The sequence below is a fragment of the Dicentrarchus labrax genome, unplaced genomic scaffold (assembly GCF_905237075.1).
Source record: "Dicentrarchus labrax unplaced genomic scaffold, dlabrax2021, whole genome shotgun sequence".
NCBI classification, from domain to species: Eukaryota; Metazoa; Chordata; class Actinopteri; family Moronidae; genus Dicentrarchus; species Dicentrarchus labrax.
The window spans coordinates 12020696-12042395 of record NW_026136713.1 but is presented as its reverse complement, the minus strand read 5'-3'; the positions used below and the strand labels follow the sequence as shown (position 1 = coordinate 12042395).

The 21700-nt window shown below is 42.2% G+C and overlaps 3 protein-coding genes across 4 annotated transcripts in view; 1 reads left to right on the top strand and 2 right to left on the bottom strand.

The window, feature by feature from the left end:
* Positions 1–12126, bottom strand: part of LOC127374862 (collagen alpha-1(XXIII) chain) — a 118519-nt gene extending 106393 nt beyond the window's left edge. The window contains exons 1-2 of the mRNA XM_051420510.1: positions 11475–12126; positions 10903–10972 (exon numbers count right to left, since the gene is read on the bottom strand). Coding sequence (XP_051276470.1) covers positions 10903–10972; positions 11475–11768 — 364 coding nt within the window. The 5' untranslated portion in view covers positions 11769–12126. The remainder of the gene's footprint in view (positions 1–10902; positions 10973–11474) is intronic.
* Positions 12127–12981: 855 nt separating this feature from the next.
* On the bottom strand, positions 12982–19730 carry clk4a (CDC-like kinase 4a). Of its 2 annotated transcripts, XM_051419163.1 has the most exons (13): positions 19566–19730; positions 18266–18426; positions 16523–16760; positions 15766–15868; positions 15397–15463; positions 15180–15296; positions 14889–15055; positions 14701–14795; positions 14453–14582; positions 14281–14363; positions 14119–14198; positions 13894–13984; positions 12982–13782 (listed from the first exon to the last, which is right to left on the bottom strand). In XM_051419163.1, exons 2-13 carry the CDS (start codon positions 18424–18426, stop codon positions 13564–13566), a joined length of 1551 nt encoding a protein of 516 aa, XP_051275123.1. In that variant the 5' UTR covers positions 19566–19730; the 3' UTR covers positions 12982–13563. The 2 variants fall into 2 exon arrangements, with proteins under 2 accessions (XP_051275123.1, XP_051275124.1); XM_051419164.1 differs by lacking the exons at positions 15766–15868; positions 18266–18426; positions 19566–19730 and having other exon boundaries at positions 16523–16668.
* Positions 19731–19936: 206 nt separating this feature from the next.
* tmem126a (transmembrane protein 126A) lies at positions 19937–21522 on the top strand. The gene has a single exon (XM_051419167.1). The coding sequence runs from the start codon at positions 20126–20128 to the stop codon at positions 20741–20743; it is 618 nt and encodes a 205-aa protein (XP_051275127.1). The 5' UTR covers positions 19937–20125; the 3' UTR covers positions 20744–21522.
* Positions 21523–21700: the final 178 nt, after the last annotated feature.

Genomic DNA, 21700 nt, shown 5'->3' with positions numbered 1-21700 from the left:
GAATTTGTGCACTGACTGGCCAGAAAGACCAGATGTGTTAAGAAAGGTAAGAAAGTAGGAAAAATAAAGAAAAATGGAGGAAAAGAATTTGAATGCAGTCAGAGAGAAAATGAGAGAATGAGAGGGAAGAGAGATGGTGGACCTGATAGATTGTCCACATGTTCAACCCAGATATTCCATGTGTAACCAGAGCTGACTGGACATCTGTGATATACTCTCCTGGCTCCCAAAATACACTCAGGGCTCATTTTATTATGATTCTTGAGTTGGAACAGCAAATATGCAGATAAGACGTCCCTATAGAGACTGGCAATGGAGATGGGCTGATGGATGGTATGCAGAAACGTAGGAACACACACAGAAATTACAACACACATGTGAGGTGAGCAAACATGCAGGCCCACACACACATTCTACGACGAAAATGCAGAGGCACACAAACGTTTGCTCAATATGGAAGAAACAGATGGAACGCTGATAAAAAGTTTCAACATGTGCACTATATTTTGGTATACTAAGTTCCTCCATTTCCTCCTCCCTCGCTCCCACCCTCCTCTGTGCCTCCATCTGGCCAAGGCAGTTAGACAGTGAGTGGCGGCGGCAGCGACAGCGTTTTTGACAGAAAACGAGTGTTTCAATTTAATGGCGGCAAGTCATGATGTGTGTCCACCACTGTGCGCTCATTAACACTTATTTAACGCCCCATTATCACACTGTCACAGCACCATCGGCAACAAACCTGCTGATAAACACACCCAATTGCTGGCACATAAAGATGTACGTATGAATTTACACTTACGCACATTTCTACCCAAGCTTGAACTTGGCCGGTAATCCAGTTAGAGAGGGCAATTTTAGTGTAACATTATTTGTAATTATGTTCAGATATTCATGCTGCTGGAAAACGACTGTGTGAAAAATCAGATTCAGAAAAACCTCTGCGAGTGAAATGACCCATCGTCTGCTTTGGCAGGCTGTTCCACACACAATGAAGCTGATACTTTAACTGCAGCAACTGCGGTTCAATGTTAAGCTGTGGATGTGTTACACACGGCTGTAAACATGAGACGAGAACGGCGGCACGTCTTGGTCGGTTAACTCCTGCCATGAGAGCTTTTAAACTTAATGTGTTTGAGTTGATTGTGTCTCTGCCTTGTTTTGACGCCCTCAGAATTGACCAAGATCCCCGATGATTCATAGCTCCTTTTTTATTATAAACGAAAATATATAATTATTGGGTTATTTCTTCTGATTTCTCATGCCATAGTGGAGTTATGAGGCCTGTGGTCCACTAGTACATTTTTCTGTGTCAGCAAAATAGAGCTGCCAGTGATATGTTCACTGACTGCTATGAAACCAGGAAATTAGCCTGTTGGATAGACACACCTGAGGTAGCGCCCACTTACCCTCAGAATGTCCCTCTGCATCTCCTCATTGTCTGTTTACAGTATGCATGATAGCCATCTCCATCCCCCGGCTCACTCCTGGATGAACTTTGGGTTAATGTATACATACAGCTAACAGACTGACCCACTGTGGAGGCACGGCAGTCTCAGGCCATCCACATCCCAGAGCCTGCATTAAATATACACTCCTCAAATCATAAAAACAGACAAGGATGGAAAGGCAGAAACAGAGGGAGAGAGGTGTATCGCTTGTAAGGGAGCACACAGTTGTGACACGGTGATAAGAAATAAGGGACAGAAAGACAGAGACACATTTGCAAAGGTCAAACTAAGAGAGAAAACAGGCTTGAGACACGTAAATACACCCCTCCCTGAGTGGTGGTGTTAAGTTGTTGAGAGCTGTCCAGCGCTCTACTCCAAAATGCCCTCGCCTCCCTGTTATGACAGAATAACATGGACCAGTGATGCGGAGGGCTCGTTCAAAGGTTTCAGGCCCAGTTTTACGAGCCCAGCTCTCATTAAAGAGGTGCTGGGAGAGTGACGAGCCTGTCAAGGGGCTTTTACATTGAGCAGGAGCATGTTCAGCACAGTGAGACCATCTGGATCACTGATGCCCTGCTTCACACGTCCAACACCCCCTGTCTCTATGGTTCCCAAGGAGAGATACCTTGATTGCTCATTCCACTCTGTATGAGGGATAAATGATAACCTCTGCTCCAAGTCTGCCTCCATTTTTGTCTGGGTTCCCATCCAGAGATGCTATCTGTTCAATAAATCCAGGTGTATTCATGTGAGTCCCATCCTGCAGCTGGATTCAGCCTCACTACATTCCTAATGGATCAACTGGGATGTAAGTGCCGAGCAAAAGACACGTATTTCTGTCTATCTTTATTCATGCTGGACATCTCAACGGTTCCTGGGATTGCAATTAAAGCAAATTTCCACTTTACGGGTTTGGTGGAACTTTTATTTTTGCCTTTCCAAACACAATTTGAAAGAGTTCATCTTCAACCTTTTTAGGTCTAAATTCAGATTAATAATTAAACAGGTTTAAGCACATACTGCAGCACAGTGAGGGATCGTTTGACCTCACAGTGCTGTCAGCCAGCCAGAGGCCACATGGTGGTGTTAAAGAGTTTTTTCTGCTCCCCCATTAAAAGGCTATTCACCTTGTCACCTGCCACTTGTGATAATTAAAGAAAACATCATAATAGTTTCCACATTTGGCACAGTGTCTGCTTAGTAAGCTCTAAACCAGACTATACTACCTTTTGCTGAAAACATGGCATTCCTGTTAAAGTCTACTTAAAAATTTTTGATACTGACTGATTATTTTGCACATTCAGAAAATCTATTATTGCCCTATGCTTTATTCTAGAGCATTTAAGCCTTTGTCTAAAAATAAATAAGAAGTTTATCACTGTTGCTTTTAAGTAAGGAGGACAAAATCGGAAGAAAATTAAATGAAACAACTTCTAAAAATACTAAAATATCTCTGTATTTAGTAAAGGTTTCAGATGAATTAGCTTAAACTTGAAGCCAGCATGCAATTAATTGTAACTCATGTGCTTAACTTTACTTCCCTGATTCCACAGACCTTCAGCAACGATGACAATGCTCAAATTTGGTTACATATTAGTTTAGTCGCTAATTTGTTGAAAGGTTTAAGCATTATGCTCTCACATCATTTGCTGCCTGTAGCCTCGTCCTGAACAAGAATGTCTTTGAATACAAGCATATATAATATGGACATATTAAAATAATTACCAACCTTTCAAAAGGCCATCTGCTAAGTTAACAGATTTTCTTGCTCCAGAGACACCGTGAATGATTCTGCGGCGATGCTCTTAAATCAATCCAAGACTGAAGAAATGAATTATGTCCCTGTGGTTTAACACACCACTTGATGCTTTTGATGCACACTGGTCTGCTGAAAACAATTGGTGTTTTGAAATCATGTGCATCAGACAAAGCATTACTGTATGAAAAGCAGCAAATCAGATGTTCTTCTAAATCAAGTTTTACTTTGATGCCATGTGTTTTTCAAATGATTGATATCTCATTTTGGACCAAACCTCCTGTTAAATGTTCTCTATTGTTTAATCGTATATAATATAGTATCCAACTGTGTTGTGAAGATGCTAAAATAATAAGTTATTGTAGTAAAACTGCTACTTAATCTTACAATATTTCTCAGAAATGTATAACTGTGTTACATTAATGTCCACTAATAAGAAACAGTCATCTGGCCCCCGTTTATGTTGGAAGTTGCACGAGAACACTTCTTGTTTTTGGATCCTTGCACCATTATATGGAGCTTTGAGGAGCATGAGAAAACTCAGTTCTCCATCTTGCCTAGAAAAAGACAATGATATGATAATATAAACAGGCCTTTACAGCTTGTTGCTCAATCACAGGCTCTTTTTGGGAATGAATGTGTCCAGTGCTAGCCAAGAGGTGACGACCTACTATGTGTAGCATAAATATGAACATATGGATGGAAATTCCTTTAAATAAAATAAAATAAAATAAAAGTTAATTTCTTCTCCTTCATCTGCTCCACATCATTTCTTGCTGTTAATGACCTCACAGCTAATACGATATCATGTTAAAAGATAATTGCATCCAGCAATGTTTTCTATGAATCAGTGTTGATTCACTGATTCACGGACTACCGTTACAGGATAAGTCGGTCTGTTCAGAGAGTTCCGCTTGGCTGTTCCTGCGCTTGCCGGGCTTCAGTGCCTGACACACGGCCGTTAGCTCCTCTGTGTGTTCCTGAGGTCCTTGTGGGCCTTCGTGGGCTGCCGACTGGCGGGCTTGTGTCCAGCTGTTTATTTTTCAAAAGGAAGAATGTTGGCCTTGCTGTTAAACACTGTGGTTTCACAAAGCTAACTTTAATAAGAAGGCTGATGAGAGACAGAGAGGGGAGGGGTCTGGATGCCGTTTATGCGGAGGCGTGTCATGTATGTGCATAGTGTAGAGTGAAGCGGGTAGAGTGCGCACAGGTAAGCAGGTACATAGGTAGACAGGCGGGTAGGCCAGGTTTATTATAGGTCTGCAACAGCCACAGCATATATCTACACCGATCAGCCATAACATCATGACCACCTGCCTAATATTGTGTAGGGCCACCTTTTGCTGCCAAAACAACCCTGACCCGTCGAGGCATAAACTCGATTAGACCTCTGAAGGTGTGATGTGGTATCTGGCACTAACATGTTAGCAGCAGATTTTTTAAGTCCTGTAAGTTGTGAGGTTGGGCCTCCATGAGTCAGACTTGTTTGTCAAGCACATCCCACAGATGCTCGATTGGACTGAGATCTGGGGAAGTTGGAGGCCAAGTCAACACCTTGAACTTGTTGCTGTGTTCCTCAAACCATTCCTGAACCATTTTTGCTTTGTGGCATGGCGCATTATCCTGCCATCAGGGAATACCGTTTCCATGGAAGAGTGTACATGGTCTGCAACAATGCTTAGTCAAAGGAACAGCCACATGAAAGACAGGACCCAAGGTTTCCCAGCAGAACATCGGCCAAAGCATCACACTGCCTTCTTCCCATAGTGCATCCTGGTGCCATGTGTTCCCCAGGTAAGCTACGCACAAGCACCCGGCCATCCACAAGATGTAAAAGAAAACGTGATATATCACAGCAGACCACCTTCTTCAATTGCTTCGGGGGATCCAATTCTGATGTTCACGTGCATATTGTAGATGGTTTTTAGCAGTGGACAGGGGTCAGCATTTGCATCCTGACTGGTCTGTGGCTATGCAGCCCCATACACAACAAACTGTGACGCACTGTGTGTTCTGACACCTTTCTATCAGAACCAGCATTATTTATTTCAGGAATTTGAGCTACAGTAGCTCGTCTGTTGGATTGGACCACACGGGCCAGCCTTTTGTTGCTCATGACCCTGTCTACGGTTCACTGCTTTTCCTTCCTTGGACCACTTTTGATAGGTACTGACCACTGCAGACCAGGAACACCCCACAAAAGCTGCAGTTTTGGAGATGCTCTGACCCAGTCGTCTAACCATCACTTCTTTCTGATTTCTCAGATTTTGTTCTCTTTCAAACTTGCAGTCTTCAGGAGACATCACTTGAGTAAATTTATCAGACTAGATAACTAGATAACACTTTGATCACTAGACAAACCAATCACTAGTCAGATTAGATTTTAAAGACATGTGAACACACAGTGCCTGACTACTGGAGAGGACCACATTGTTGTCATTGCTAACTGTATCCAACTACCTCATGTCTTAGTCATACATAGTTCCACACAATACACAGTTCAGGAAAATAAAAATTCCCCCCAAAACAAAATAAACCAGACAATTTCCTGTCCTTCAGTTCTTGTCATCGTTCAAAAGCCATATGCAGAAGAAGTGCAGGTAGGTAGACAGGCAGGTTTTTTTTAGAAAAGAGAATTTGATTTATTGATTTCTGTCAGGATGTAAAGAGAATTTCTAGAATATATCAAAAAATGCTTCTGAAATACACTATTTACGCTAGCTTTAAATCCAAATCTAAGATATCTCACTCCTTTAACCTAGCGCTACAGACACAGCCATCTCCAAACTAAATATTTCCAGCTTTCCAAGAGGCAGCATTCCCCTTCCCTTCTACAAATAAACAGAGCACACTCGAGCCTTCCAAAATGATCCTCCAAATGAGGACAAGATATGAGGAAGAGTCACTCATTTTTATTTGACTCTTACAGTGACCAGAGGGAATAACAGACATATCAGCTGATGGATAGAAGTAACCTGAGGACATGAGGCTCGCACAGCCGTAAAGCTGCTGTCCATATGACGATGGTGCTAAATACAAAGCAGGCTGCAAGGAAAGAAGGATGAAGGCAAGAGGGGATGGATGAGGCCATTTCCTTCCTAACAATGTCCATCATAAAGAAATAATCACCAATAAAGTAATCGGCAACATTTCCGATACAGCATTTTTCCTTTAAAGACTAAATCCCAATAAGATACAGTAGTTGTCTATATTCTTCCCTGGTTTGAAATCCCTTTATTTCCCCTGCAGCACAGTGTAAGAAGGAACCTGGATTTTCTGCCACAGGATACCATCTTCATAACTGACTTCATACACCGTGAATTTAAAGCAATGCAGTCGTTCACTGGGAGCCAAACACTAAAACATATGCCTGCAGACATCAAAACAAACACACGTGCACAAAACACATGGATGCAAGTGAACAAATAGACACATAGAGTAAAAGGAAGCAGAGACTCACACACGTGCACACACAGAGCTGTGCTGCTCTCCAGCATATTAATACTTGAAAAAACTGCCTACAGCCTGAAGCTATAGCGGAACAAATCTAAAACAAGACCACTTATGAAAACAAATTTCCTGCGTTTATTATTTTAAAATGGTCATTAATGGATCTTATATGGCCTATGTATTCTTCCTGTGGTGAGAGATTGTATAAGTATCTGCAAGCTTCCCGTTTGATTTATTGTAGCTTTAAAAACAAAATGCAGTCCTGGGGGTTGTTGGCCCCATCTCAGGACTCCGTCTCCCTAAAAGCCGGGCTTTCCCCCCATCTCCTCCTGCAGGCAAGAGAGCAGGAAGCTGGGCAGGGAGAGCATGCAGCCTCCCCTCTGCCTCCTGGGTGAGAGTTTGATCCTCAGACAGGCTGGTTAACACCAGCAGACAGCTGATGGACCTCGCACAAGACGTTAAACTGTATTTCGCAACTGCAGACAGTGGGACTATAATAGTAACCCACTGCATATGTAGGAATATGGAGACAGAAAGCAGAGAAGAATTTATGTTAAATACATTTTCTGTTGCTATGTGTACAAGTGTCAAGGAACCCTGCTGTGAGCATGCTTTCTCAATTATATGAATACACACAAACACACATATATGGGGGGCCTATGTTCCCGTTCAGTGCGTTAATGAGCTCTTATCTGATGGAAATTGATCTGACAGCACAGCCAGGGGTCTGACCTCGTGCCCTCATATACACTAACACCAAATACTTATATATGACCTATACTTACTGAAGGACCTCAGTCCTAACTATGACGTAAGAAATAAATGTACACTTGAGGATATGCAACAGTGTTTTAAACTTAAACGTTTAACTGTAGGTGATGTCCTATAACAATAACAACAATATTCGATAAACCAATTTCAGTACATGAACAAGGGCTCAATTAGTCGATGACCAGAAATAGAATCAGAAAGAAAAAAAAAACGAACATCACAATTTCCTAAAGCACAGAAAGACATCTTTTAATTGGATGTTTTGTGCAACAAACTCCAAGGATAATCAGTTTACAATCACAAAAGACAACACAAAGCAGCAAATCCTCACAACTGAGAAGCTGTAACTGGTGGATATTTGGCCTTTTTAGTTTATATTTTGACACAGTTAAAAAAAAATCTGTGAAAGAAGCAATGCAATCCAACAATCTCTAGAAAGAAATTTTAAATGTAAATCCAAAGTATTTTTTCAGAAAGTAAATACATTTACCATAGTGGATTTTTAAATGTATTCAATTGTTCTGAAAGGATCTGATACTCAAATGTTTACACCACTAAAGACCATGTATGCCTTCAATTTGTTAAAACATAAAAATTCCCCCAAAAACTGTCATTTCAACAGATGGGCGATGACTGCATCGTTTTAGCACCCGCTCCTGCTGCACAGTCTGCAGTGACTAGTGACTGAGTAATATTAATGGCCGTCTCTGGCTAGCGTTTATTTTCGGGCCTGTGTCCAAGTGTGGGCAGACTGTGTGCTCCCCTATCCAGCATCAGACGTGTTAAACGGCCCTTAAATGCAAATTGCAGAGATGACAATACACTCCCCCTTCACAGGACACATACAAGCCCTCACATGGTTCTAATTAGCGCAGCCAAAGGTGTTGTGTTCACGTGTAAGTAATGAATCTGTGTGTACGTTTGTGTTACGAGAGCATGCGTTGTGTGTGTCTGTTGAGGGAACAGGCGGGTGTTAATTGCAAACACCTGAAGGTTGTAAGCAGAGTTGGACTGTGAGATAGTTTGCCTAAGCCTTAACGATGGCTGGCCGCGCTGTTTCTGTGAGCATTAAAGTGTCATAATGTTGCTTCCACTGAGGCGATACGAGAGATAAATGTCCCTTGAGTCAAAGCCTGGAGTCAAATACTATTTATAGACCGTGTCTCTGCTTTTCCAGTGGTGACTGAACCAGAGGGCTTTGCCTTCAAAAAACTTTCATTTTTCATCAGAAGGAAGTCATTCAGTCAGAAGTGTCAATGACAAATTTAACATCATAATTTTCAGCGCCGCTGCAGAAGTGCTGCCCCCTGTTGGGCCCCTGTCTTCATGCACACTGTAAAGTGAGCACCCTGATGTGGAGGGCATAGCTTTAATGGCAGAAATGCTGCTCATGCTGTGTGGCAGCGTGTGTCTCTCACACACACACACATACAGGCAGAAATACCTTGGCCTGTGATCCTGGTGGTGAGAGATTCAAGTTTCAGGTGGGAAGAGTTGGTGCTAAAGGGAGAGGAAGGTCTCTTCTTACAGTGTCGTGTTGAGAGAGGTGCCTCTGTCGGCCCCTCAAAGGCTCAGGGACAGAAACTCAGACTTACGCACACACACGCAGTCACATGGGACCATGATACAGACATGTACACTCTCTCACAAGGCCGCAGATGGGATGCACACATGTAGGCACAGCCCCACTCAGATAAATGTAGATAAAAACATTTTACATAAGTCACATATAGAGTACTTAGCTGAAACACATGCACACCCCTGATAGCACCAAGCTCATGTGACTTCTTGAGCATAAAAACACCTGGAAAAACACTACAATTGCAGGTTTATTGGTTGAGAAACCCCAATTGAGAGACAAACACATCTTGCAGAGTAATGTTAACAAGTCTGTATTGAGCAATCTAATTGTTGGGACATGAAAAAAGTAAATGTGCACAGGCCTTCAGTTGCATCAAAGCCACAATAAACAAAATAGCCTTTTGTTTCACTAAAAACAAAACTCCATATTTAAAGGAAGCTGGAAAGAGAGACCTTTAAATAGACTTCTGAATACTTGTGGACTGGAGTGGTTGTATCTCAGTGCCAAAACCACTTTTGACAAAATTGACAGGAAAATGGGATGCAACATCTGATAGAATAATGTGATATAATAGTCTAATTACATTAAAATGCAAAGCACCCAGCAAGTCCTAATTGGGCAACTATTTTACAAGGTACAAGCACGTTTGATTACAATTCCACTGAGTCATAAATGCTCTAAATGTCAAAAATGGAACTACAGCAAAGAACTACAACTTGCATTTGCCAAATCAGTGGCTTTGGCTCTGCTGAATCCAGTGCAATCAACAAATACTTGCACCGACTTCGCTGACCAGCCAGCAAGACCCAGCGAGCTATTTTGGCACAGCCGATTTCAGACTGGAAAACAGAATGTGTTGAAAGTGGGCCAGAAATTCCACTTGTGAACGCTTTCACCTGTTCCTGTTGTTGCAGGGCTATTCACACCCAGAGACAAAGAGAAAGAAAGAAAGAAGGAAAGAAAGAAGAGCCGGGGAAGGAAATTCCCCAAATGTGTAGATAAGCATCTTAAAAAAACTCTGCCATAACTTCTTCAGACAAAAATTTCAAAGAAGAAAATATGTGTGAACAGATACTTTCTCTCCAGTAACAACAGCAAAATTCAGCCTGAGACGCAATTTTTTTAAAAAACTGTAATGTCATGAATGCCAGCTTCAATAAAACACACACACACATCCTGTTGCTGAAAGCCAGAGAATTTCTCTTTCAATAAAGCACAACGTTCCTTTCCACAGGTGTGGTAAAATAACTCATGTAAACCATTTAATACACAGCTGAGATCAGTTGGTCACACCCACTGATGTCCACGCTTCATCAACATGTGCGTACACATCACATCAAATATTATAAAATAAATACCATCTTTCTTGAATTCACAGGCATAACGGGGGACTCTGTGTGTAACATGATGTGGAACACACACTGTTCTCCACCCGTGGAACTATCGCAAGCCCTGTAATGAACACCACAAGCCAAACGTGGCCAATCTTGGCACATGGCTGCTCATCTATTAAAGTGAGCATCCCCCACTGACACGAGGCATCAGGGCTCAGGCTGGACATCCCTACCCCACTGATCTGCTGAGTGTTGAGCTCTGCTGTCACAGTATGGCCCCTTCTACAGGGGCTTAGGGGCCTTAATCCTCCACACAAAAAAAGATGCGCATACACACACACACACACACACACACACACACACACACACACACACACACACACACAGTCTTGAAGTTAAGGAGAGCCGCCAAAAGCATCATATGCAGACTGACTATCAGGTTCCACAAGCAGTCGGTCATGCCTAGACTGTATCTTTGACCTGATAGGGGACAGGTTTTTAGTGTCTTGTTTGTGTGTTTTGGGAAGTGGTACTAATGCTACAATGAACAGAGACAGATACCTGGAGGACAGGAGCATTCTTGGCCAACATCCCTAGTTGTCCTCAACTTCGGCATCAGCACCGCCACTTTCTGCAGACGCACAGAGCAAATTCCAGTGTAAGATTTAAAAAGAAAATCATTAAGCAAAAAAATGTCAGAGCATGGAATATGATGAAAATAATGTACCAATAACAATAATGAGATCATAATCTTTCTACCATTACACACAGGCTCTCAAATAAAATGAGTTTCCTCAATTTCTTTTCCATGTGATGAAATTATAGGTTGTGTCTATCATCAGTGCTTATGTCACCCTATAAAGAGCTTTAACTGCAAACTAATTGGCCAGCTGCGTGCATGGTTCATCCTTAAGGTCATGCATTAAAAGGACTGATTTAAGGGGGAATAATTAGGGTGCAATTGCCAAAAAGTGCCATGGCGGTGTGTTTGTAAACCTCCCTGCACATGTTCCCTGTTATTACGCACACTTTACGCACAGACAAGCAGTGCGTCCGTCAGAGGTTCACAAACACATTATGTATTCAACTGTGACAATCAATTTTTAACTGAATCCACAATTGGTGTCATGTACCTCGTCCACAAGCCTTCCTATTGGGGCGCTCAGCTCTGGAATTAGGGTCCCATCCTCGTTTAGAAAAGCCGTGCGCGGCGGGTGGATTACGGACGCTTTGTTCATCTCCATCTGCAGCCGGTACTCCAGCTGCTGGGTCTTGAAGCTCATCAGAAGACACACTGTGACGGAGCTCAGGGACATCAGCAAGCACAAAGCCACGGGGAAACCTGGGAGCCACCGCTGGACCGCGGACTTGGGCGCACACTGACACACCGGCTTACTTTCCCCGTTGGAGCTGTTGGCTGTATCCATGCTGAAATCCTTTCTTCAGAGTCCTCTTGATCAAAAGAAAACAACTTGTTTTTGTTGGTGTAGTTCTGCAGCCAAAATGTAATCAGGCTCCGTGGACTAACTAAGAAGGGGACCTAACACATTCACTAACTCCACAACACTAGACTCGAGGTTCAAAGCGCTGCCTTAAATTAGTCTTGAACAAGACGCAGCAGCGGTGCGCACCGGGTTTACGCCAGGCACAGATGGGAGTGATCTGGATGCCAACCAGAGAAGAGGCGCTTACTGACTTCAAGGTCGTTGTTTCTTGTTGGGGAGTATCCTACATGGAGGTGCAATTGCAACTACCAATGGGTCCAATTGTTTGCCTCTCTAAAAGTTGCATGTTCAACTAGTTGAGATGCGCCCGCCCTGCTGACCACGTGGGAGGCTGCAGATTGACAGCTGTGAGTGAGACTGAGTGAGACTGTGAGTGAGACTGAGTGAGACTGTGAGGGTTTGTCTCGGTCGACTTCTGATCGCCCTCAGAGACCTCAGTTCAATACCGCACACGGTCCCTGCAGCTAATGTCACTTTTCATCACAATATTTTTCAAACCCACTGTAGTCGACTGAAACTCACAAGAACTAAAAACAGTGGCTGCGTCTTGTTGGTGTGATACATTATGACATTTGCTGAATTATTTAAGGGTTTTGGTTTGTTTCCTGTAACTGTGAAGTGTGAACAAATAATGACACTTTAGAGTCACTTTAAAAGAATGTATGTCGCCGTGCACTGTCAACAGGGAGCGCATATTGTGCACAGTAGGCAATACCGCGGGAGGGAAGAAAGTAAGGACAGTGTTTAGACACTCAGGCTGGTACTGGTGGTCCCTCATTCTTAAGTCCGATGATACAATTTGGAGTATTGAGTTCTTTTTGTTGTCAGACCTTCTACTCTCCCCCTCAATCAGTTTAGTTATAATGCATACTTGTTTGTTTAACAAACAGTAGGGAGGATCCAATCTCACAACAGGTAAATATTCGATATTATTCAATATGATTAGGTTCCAATTACATAGATAATTGATATAGATTTAAGTTAAAGCTCTGATAGCCCTACATGGTACATTGTACCTCGGGCGGTACGTTTGCAGCGATGTGAAAGCTTTTTACTGCCATCCTGCGGTTTAGTGCAGCTACTGCACCTTTATGGAACCTCTCACTCATTCACTACACTTTACACACAAGACACATTTCTGTCGTCTGTTCACGTTTATTGAGAAATTGTACATGATACTGCAAAAAGTTACATAACCAGTCAGTGAAAAAACAAAAACAATCTTAAATTGTATATACAAGGATTTTCTGCCTGCAATAGCTTTTTTTTTTATATCTACAATCCAGGATAAATTATTACTGGTGAGACTGATGCAGGGTAAAGCAAACCTCAATGTTGACCCATTACCCACTTAACAATGCATAGAATAAACATGGACACCATTTAGCTCATCATGAATAAAAAAAAATAAAAAAAAACAGCTTTACCAGTATTTGCTCATAAGCTACAAATTAAATTACAATGGCAAATAAATAGAAAACAGTTGGGGTATTCATTACATCAAAACATGCCACAGATGAAAACATAACTTGTTGATGAGAGACACTAACACACACGCACACTGGCTTATGACATAACACAGCAAAGCAAGGCAGTGGACTGATACAGTCAGTTAAGGTACAGCTCTCCTGGAGAGTCAGGAAGTGGAGGCTGGCAGCGAGCAGCATGATAAATGTCATGTTGACAGCCAGGCCCTGACCAAGGTTACAGGTCAGAGTTATACAGGTTCAGAAGTTCTGTCTTTTTTGCTGCTGCTACTGCTACTGCTGCTTCTGCTGTTGCTTTTGCTACTGTTGCTGTTCTTGCGGTAGCAGGAGAAGAAGGGGTGTCGTAGGGCCTGCTCCAGACTGAGGCGCTTAGCTGGGTCATACTCCATCATCTTCTCTATCAGGTCAAACAGCTGGTGGTGGTCTTCGCTCTTTGACACCATGTAATGCTAATGGGAAGGAAAGGACAATTTCTCTTTAAAATATGTCACATTTAATCTAGTGCTCTGCATTTTATAATAAATGGTAGGTAGCAGTGTTTCCAGTGGTAGTCCTCTTACCTTGAGGGGTTTGCAGTGTTTCCTGACATATCTCCCAGAAGAGCTGTGTACATCCCAGTCAAGCCTGCACCGGTTTACATACCGCTGTTTCCTGTACAGCACACAATGATTGAGAATTGATTACAAATCAATTAACTCCGTATAGAGCTTATGCTCAGGTGACCATCATTATTTGTTTCTCTGACAGAAATGTTAATAAAACAGTCCAGTTAGTGGTCAACTTACTTGGTTTTCTGCAGGAGGTTTGTGGGGATGGGGCCGAGAACTCTTTCCATCATAGCAAGGTGCTCCTTACTGTCATGGGTCTAAAGGAGAAAACAATATAAAACATCTGGCCATTGTAATTGTCACAGTATTAATGTCATTGTGCTCTGTTCTGCCACATACCTGGAAGAGAGTAGACCCGAGGTAATACTCAATGAGTATGCAGCCTACACTCCACACATCGCAGGAATGGTCCCAGCCCAGATCTGAAAGATAAAATGTTAACTAAATAAAAAAATCGCCACCTTAAGGATCCATTTGAATCTTAAGCTCAGTGCTTAAAACAGAAACTTACCTAAAATGACCTCAGGAGCACGGTAGTGACGTGTCGACACCACAGAGGTGTGGTGCTCGTGATCATACGTAGCGTTACCAAAATCCACAATTTTCACATCTGGGTTCCTCAATGTTCGTTCATCCCGTTTCTGAGGACAAAAACACAATCATAATACTCTCACAGCTGCTGGCACAAACAACAAGTTTTGGACTTCTGCAAATACTTCAGCAGGTATGACTTTTCAGCATATTTTTGGAGACACTTACCATACCAGGGTTGTACTCCATATCATAGTCTGAATCAATGAAGAGAATATTCTCTGGCTTTAGATCTGTGTGGGTCAGCTTGTTCTTGTGCAGAACTGAAAGACAAGATCACATACGTTTTAAACCAAGCAGTTTAAAAAAAACAAAACATTGGCTATTTTCTTTGCCTGCATGTGTTCATTACTCACATCGCACAGCTCGGATGATCTGGTAAGCCATGTGCTTGATGTGTTCTATGGGGAAAGGCTGGAAGTTGTTTTCCTTGAGGAAATCATAGGTGCTGAGGCCAAGCAGCTCAAAGGCAATACAAACATGGCCGTGGTAGTCAAACCAGTCCAGCATGTGTACACAAGAACTAAAGGGGAGGAAAGGTATAGAAGACAAAAAGTAAGTTTCTTGAATGGCAAATTCTAAAAATATTTTCATTCGTGATAACTGCAAGGTGGTCAGCCTGCTGTGGTTCCTGTGGATTGACTTACTATCTCTTATCAGAGTCGAGGGTCTTCAACTGCTCAAGCACCTCTACCTCAGACATAGCTGCCTCACGGTAGCGGTCTATGTTTTTAATGATCTTCAGAGCCACTCGAGCTCCATCACTGTAAAACACATAAAATAAATATTTGTGATAAAGAGAGTAAGAAAAATATATTCATAACATTGAGCTATTAAGAGTATTATTATCGGATTCATACTTACTTAGAATGATCAATGCATTCGACGACCTTCCCAAAGGCACCCTCTCCTAGAGTACACACAATCTCATCTACAGAAAATAGAGAATGGAAGTTAGAAACACAGCACTGACACGGTGAAACACTGCCCTTTGGCTGGTTCACTGCCAGATGTTACGTTGCTCTGTTTAGCTACACTACTATAACAGGCTTCTGAACACTGGCATACAACTCAATATGTTACACTGACAAGCTATATCTAACCAAAGAAAATTAAGTCTATTGGCCCAAATATTTCAGCCTCTAAATTTATGTTTGGAAATAAAAACCAGACAAGAGAGTGAGAGAGACAAAGTGTGAACAACAGTAGAAAAAAAAAGTATATATTCTATACATCTCGCTCTCAGCATGTCTCCAGTGTGATAGATGAGGTGACCCTCGCCATCATCCTCAACACTCCTGGATCTTTTCCTGCTCCTGCGGTGATGGCTCCTCCTCTGCACCGGAACCGCCGCAATCCGCCATCACATCAATAACCCATCAGTCAGCCAGCACCAGGCCACCACAATGCGACATCGTCATTCATTCAACCAGGCCAAGGGGGGGAGGTGAAGGGGTGGATAGATTCGGCCCGTTCAGTAACACCGCCAGGCGAATGGACGGAAGGACGGAGCAGCAAATTCAAATTCAGCCCCGTCAGAGAAAATGGGCGCCAGCCACCACATAGTGTGTGTTACAGAAGAAAAACATGGCAACAAGATTTTCAGATGAGAGACTTTCTCAGAGTAGTACAGAAAAAACTGAACTTGATTGATTACAGTCTTTCTACATGTGGTTCTTTGTAATTCTTCCTATACAGCTTAATTCTTTACGATCACGTCCCATAACTGCCCACTAAGATTTCAGCACAAATACAGGGTCCACTTTTCTCTTGCAAATCTACAAACACTCACAATCCCTTACTTCCTGAGCCCCCAAGTCCCCTATCCATTACTGGAAATCATGCTAATAGAAGAGTAGAGCACACAGAGAGATACAGAGAGACAGGTGTTAAGCATTGGCTAAACACCAGCGATAATGACCCATTCGATTTGGTGGTATAGACGACACGAGAGGGGGTAGAGGGGAGCGGGAGAAGGAGGTTCTCGTACCGTGGAGGACCTGTGGCGAGAGTGGCTACGTCTGCGCCTTCTGTCTCTGTGCCTGCGGCTGCTTCGCCTGCTGCGACCACTCCGACCACTACGCCCGGATGACTTGCTGTAGTGGTGCCAGTCCAGATCTCTGTCCTTGCAAGTGCCTTCACGACTGTTGTCCTCACAGGCCATGTCCAAACAGTGTCCCTCCCGAGAGTCCAGTCTCTGGTTCAAACTGCGGGTCTCCAGGTAATGCCTGCAGTCAAACAAAAACACACACACGTCAACAACCAAGACTAGAGAGCATAGGTCAGTTCCTTGTCTGATCAAGCACTGAAATGAAGATTGTACGATGGTGCTAATGGTCCGCCTATTGCCTGACACTCTATCCCCTGAGCCTTTTATGTAACATTTGTAATTAGCAACATACTGATTTACAGCCACCGAACACCGAGCATCCTGTTCAATGAGAGGCTGCAGTTCAGAAAGCATTTTATTAATGGATTATCACTGTGCAAATAGTACTTTAAGGAGCAGGCAAATGCCAAATGCAGAGTTAATGTAATGCCACACATTTGGACAATTTTTAGCATTCATACAGCTGTCTCCTTGGCAACCGAAAGCCTGTCTTCCTTAAAACTCATGCACTTTGACAGTGAGCCATTGGCAGGGGGAAGTTGGATAAAGCTTTTCAGCACAACCTGATGGTGCGTAATACGATCTGTGATTCTACACCTGCAGAATTATGTATGCCAGAAGTGAAAATCTATGTGGTACCACTTCTGCCAATATGAAATGCCAACATCTAAAAAGATCTCAAGGGAATTTGTTTATTCCTTACATAAAAATTCCTGTTACCTTCCGACATTTCCTGCTCTAATGCTCACTAAGATAGCATTTGCTTAGAATGTTTCCAATCACTGAGCACATCCACCAAGCAGGCCATGTTAGCACCTAAGCATCTAAAAAAGGCCAAGAAACCCCCAGAGACCTAGCACCCTAGGGGTGTCAGCTGTCTTCCAAAAAGAAGTCTGCCTCTCTACAGAATTAAAATTAGAGTAGATCTGGAAACATCTACTGTAACCCCATGGGTCATCATACATGCCCACAAAAAGTTAAGACTCACAAAACTTTGCAAATACCTTCAGCAAATGACACCGAAACTGCAAATTTACAGTCATCGTTTAAAAGGCAAAAGGATTCATACTAAAAAAAAATTCTACCTGACATGCCATTAAGAAAACAAACACTGAAAGTTATACATAAGATTAGAGTTATAAGAGAGTGAGTGTACATTGTAGAAAACAACTCTTCAATATGGAGCACAAGTTGTTTATAAATCTGAATCCTTACTAAACTAATTGGAAGTTCATCACAGCGGTATAAATGGAGTTCTCTATTAAAGCTCAATAAGATGGAGACTGGATATTTTTTAAGTCCTAACCGATGTGCATTTGTAAATAGTTGCTCCCCAATTTAACCAGTGTCACTACTGCAATTTCTCCTGTTAAGATTTACAGCATTTCTGATATCAACAGCTTATATACAGATAAACTATAGATGTACATTTTTTTTCATCCCGATATTTATAAAAAGTTTGCCGGAACATTTTCCCATATGCGTTATGTGATGGTAGATATATAAACAGCTTTCCTACAGAAGGTCAATAGATATATAAAACTGTACTGCTCCATTACATGATCCAGCAGTTTATTTATATACTGTTCAGTTGGTACTTTACACGACAAATAAGATATTTACCCCTCAAACGTCTTGTGGTGACGGTGAGTTCTTCTGGACTTATTTTCTCGTTCGCTGCTGTGCGAATCCCGTTTCCTTCGTTTGCTACAGTCCATCCTCTCTTCCCAGCTGTACTCATCGAGCCAGATACCTGGGGAGCGCATTCGCTTTGAGTGGCGCATCTGAAAGACATGGAAGAACGAGTCAAAATGGCATAATTTCACTGAATCCTAATACGTTAGATTATATTTATCAATCACTGCAATGTTTTCATAGCCACTGACTGCTGACTTGCAGCATTACAAATAGGATCGTTTCTGGAGATACCCCTCCCCCAATGCAAAACAGCATTACACGTGGCTGCAGTCAGCTGCAATGGAGCAGTGTTTACCAGCAAAGGTACATTATAAAGTCAAGGTAAATTAAAAACCAAGGAGAGTTTAAACGATCAGTTAAGTGTTGATAGACCGAAATGTAATCTGCAGTCATTCTGATTGATTAATCCGTTTCATTTTTTACCAAATTATATTACTGGTAAAAAAAAATCCAGCAAACTATAAAAATGAAACAGATAATTGGTTGCAGTTATCAAAACAAATCATTTACGTTTCATTATTATTTAATTAAGTGACTGCAAACAAACAACGGGAATAAAGTTGATACTGCAACAGCAACTAAACAAAAATACATATTTTCCCACACTATATAACGTTCAGGCAACTTGCTTAGAGTTAATGTTGACTGATAAAAAGCTGGGTGAGCATCAAACAACAGATAAGTTATTACTAAAGGAGGAGGGGGGCAACATCAACGTTGAGGCTCGCTGGAGGCCTTTAACGGACTGACACCGTCCACATCAACTACCATGTTTCATCAAATACTCCATTTACATACAGAAATTCACAACTCTACATGTGGTACTTTGGGTTAAGGACTAGGACCACTCAACAGACTACAGATGAAGAGATAAAGCAGAAAGTCGTCGACTGTTTTCCTGATCTCGGAGCCAAAGGCCCACCTAGCGCCGACATTAGCCACCCATTACACAACATGAACGTCAGCTAGCTCAGCTCTTACAGTACGTAGCGTTAACTTATTGAACATACACGTGTGAGAGCAAAATGTGTACGTCGTTGACTTCTACCGTAACTGTAAGAAGCGCTTTAATTTTGCCAGCTGAGAATATTAAAAAGGAAATAAATTCTCGTAGCTAGCCAAACCCGTTTAGCCAGACCAGCAGCTGCCATGTTGTCGAGACGTCGAATTTAAACATCAGGAGAATACACCGGCGACTGGATTTGGTGTAAAGAAGTGATCTTACCTTCCTCCTAACAATACCGAGGTTCGAAAGAGTAGTTTTATCGGGGTTTTTTTATTTGTTTTGTTCAATATATCAACAAAGAAAGTGCGGTTTCCTCTCACTGGTCGTCTTCAAAGATGGCGAACGTTCCAACTAGAACGTTCTCGAATAGATTCCGTGACGCAACGCACCATAGCAACGCCCACTCACGTGACTTTTATTATTTTAGTTTAGCACATGTCGATTTGCACATTAAGTAAAAAAATAAAATAATAATAATAATTAAAATAGGCTGTTAATAACGCTAGTCTGTGCACTGGGAGAAAGTACAATATTAATGAAAGTGGGATGTTAAGTTTTTGAAATTAACCCCCCATATAAACAGAGAGGGAGCTCTTCCTGAGACGCCTGACTCAGGGCAGAAAAAAACCCATTTTGAGAGCTCTGAATTGTGGGTAAGACATGTCTGCGCCCTGTCATGAGCTCGGACCACCTAACCTCTATGTGATATCTCAGTTCTCCAAGTTGTAAACAAGGACTTCTCGTTCAAACAGCGTTCGTTTAAACACTGAATCTTAAAGATGTTGGATAACACGCAGAAAGAGCGCATCTCTAGAGATGCGCACACAAGAGCAATTATTTCCGAAATGCTGGCGAAGAATTTCGAGAAGCTGCCCGACATTGATCAGAAATTATTCGTCTACGGACACATGTATCTGGGGGGAAATGCTGGGCTCGCAGGAGTGATATCCAACAGCTTTTACCGCCGAGCTCTGAATGTCAAAGAGGCGCGCATCAGCTCCAACCTGCCGATGGCCGTCCTGCCCTTCCTGACAACATATGCCTTGTACAACGCAACGGTGTCCAACCCCCTCCTGTCCGGTGACCTCAACTGTCCCACCTGTGTACTGATGCGAGGTTTACTTGTTGGCGTGGTGGGCGGTGGGGTGTACCCCATCCTCCTGGCCTTACCTGTGAGTATGGGCCTCGCAGCCAGGTACAACACAGCACCGATGCCAGAGAAGGGCAACCTGCTCCGGTACTGGATGGACATCTCCAAACCGGTCCTGAGGAAGATGAGGCCAGTGCTGTTTCTCCAGGCCTTCTTCGGCACCTACCTGGCCAACAGGGACTTTGACACTTACACCAGACTGGCCGAGATGACATTTCACGCAGGCGGAGAAGAACTTAAAGACTAAAATATTTGAATTGAACCTTAAAATAAACCATTTAATATGGAATATGCCTGGGATCTTTACTGCAGGGTTACAATTAAGTGTGGGCTGCGTCTCTGATATTGTGTGTCAAAGTTAACATTAAACAGATTTTTGGTAACACTTCATGCATTAAGGAGATAACACTGCTATACAAATTTGGCACATTTCTAATCAGTATGTTCTTTAAATTTGTCTGAAACAATTATTGGATTAGTCATCCATAGAAGAATAGTCAGCAACATTGTTTTATAATCTATTATCATCATATTCATCCTAATCTCAAATGTGTGGGTTATTCCTTTTGTTTGTTACATTACATTTTAAAGTCAATATCTTGCTGTGGAAAATTGTGTTGGGCAGTTTCCACCATTTTTTAACATTTTATAGACAAAATACTGATCATTTGTAAAATAACTGAAAGATTTATTGAAAGAAAAAGGAAAATAATTGTTGGTTAGTTGCAGCCCTTTCAGAGATAATGCGTTGGCTCTGTTGATTGCCTAATGAATTTATCTTGACTTGACTTCGATATCTGCCTGGATTGGCAGATTAAATCTTCTTATGTGCTCATCCATTCACATGGATTTTTCTACCCTAATCCAAAATGTCCACATGCAAATGAGGTAGAGGCTGTACATCAACCCTGACTGTGTGAATTCATAGTCTGTGCAATGCTTTGATCAAGCGTGTCATAAACAAAATCAACTGCAGGCAATCAGCTAAGCATGGTTGACTTTTATTAAAGGCTTTTTTTTAAGGAACGAGTCACAAATGTTTCCGTGATGTTGGAGCCAAAAGTGTCTGCTTGGCCTCGCTAACTATGAAAAACACTGAATGCATTCCACTTGTTGAACTGCACACAGCAATGTACACGTGTGTAAGCAAAAATTCAAAGATGGCAGTGCGATCGCCCCGTTAAAAACAGTAGAACTGATGTAA

Bases quoted from the DNA above. Each gene is read 5' to 3' on its own strand.
- tmem126a (XM_051419167.1), top strand. From the start codon at position 20,126: ATGTTGGATAACACGCAGAAAGAGCGCATCTCTAGAGATGCGCACACA.
- clk4a (XM_051419163.1), bottom strand. From the start codon at position 18,426: ATGCGCCACTCAAAGCGAATGCGCTCCCCAGGTATCTGGCTCGATGAG. The intron at 15,056-15,179 runs GTAAGTCAATCC...CCTCCCCTTTAG, and splicing joins CTCGACTCTGATAAGAGATA to TTCTTGTGTACACATGCTGG. The intron at 14,199-14,280 runs GTATGTGGCAGA...TTTCTCCTTTAG, and splicing joins TCGGGTCTACTCTCTTCCAG to ACCCATGACAGTAAGGAGCA.